Below are 632 nucleotides of genomic sequence, written 5' to 3'. Positions count from 1 at the left end.
GCAACTGCAGTCTAGCTGCTGCCACTGAAACGGCAGCAGCATCAGCAGCAGCAGCAGCGCCGCTGGTCGCTCGTAAAGAAACAGCAGCAGCGGGGGGGGCGCAGCTGGGACACCACTGCAGCAACAGCCACTGCAGCGCAGCAGCAGCGGCAGCAGCAGCAGCAGCAACAGCAGCGAGCAGTGGCAGATTCCCGAAGCAAGATGGAGCGTGCGCGGAGAGGCCTCGGGCGGCTGCGTCTGTGGCTGCTAGTGGGGCTGCTAGCAGCAGCAGCTGCTGCAGCAACAGCAGCAGCAGCAGCAGAAGACCCTGCAAAGGACAGCAGCAAAAAGGACTTCACTATTCCCGCTGCAGCTACTTATGATGAAGATGTTGAAGCAACAGAGCCGCTGGCCATCCGCGAAGCTGAGCAGCAAACGCAGCAGCAGGAGGAGCAGCAGCACAACCAGCAGCAGCAGGAAGAGGGGCGGCGGCAGCAGCAGGGGCTGCAGCAGCAGCCAGAGAAGCAGAAAGCAGTGAGTGAGCACAGCAGCAGCAGCGAGGACTACGACAGCAGCGAGGAGCACAGCAGCAGCAGCAGCAGCAACCCCACTGAGAGCAGCGACGTCAGCAGCAGCAGCACCAGAGGCAGCGA

The 632-nt window shown here is 62.7% G+C and overlaps 1 protein-coding gene across 1 annotated transcript in view; it reads left to right on the top strand.

The window, feature by feature from the left end:
- Positions 1-201: 201 nt before the first annotated feature.
- ETH_00041180 (uncharacterized protein) overlaps positions 202-632 on the top strand; it is a gene marked incomplete at both ends in the record, with an annotated part of 1,894 nt that continues 1,463 nt past the window's right edge. Inside the window, one exon of the mRNA XM_013376244.1 lies at positions 202-632. Coding sequence (XP_013231698.1) covers positions 202-632 — 431 coding nt within the window.

This window comes from Eimeria tenella, genomic scaffold, assembly GCF_000499545.2.
Source record: "Eimeria tenella Houghton genomic scaffold, Eth_scaff3272, whole genome shotgun sequence".
In the NCBI taxonomy this organism is placed as follows: domain Eukaryota; phylum Apicomplexa; class Conoidasida; order Eucoccidiorida; family Eimeriidae; genus Eimeria; species Eimeria tenella.
This window is presented reverse-complemented; position numbering and strand designations above follow the sequence as displayed.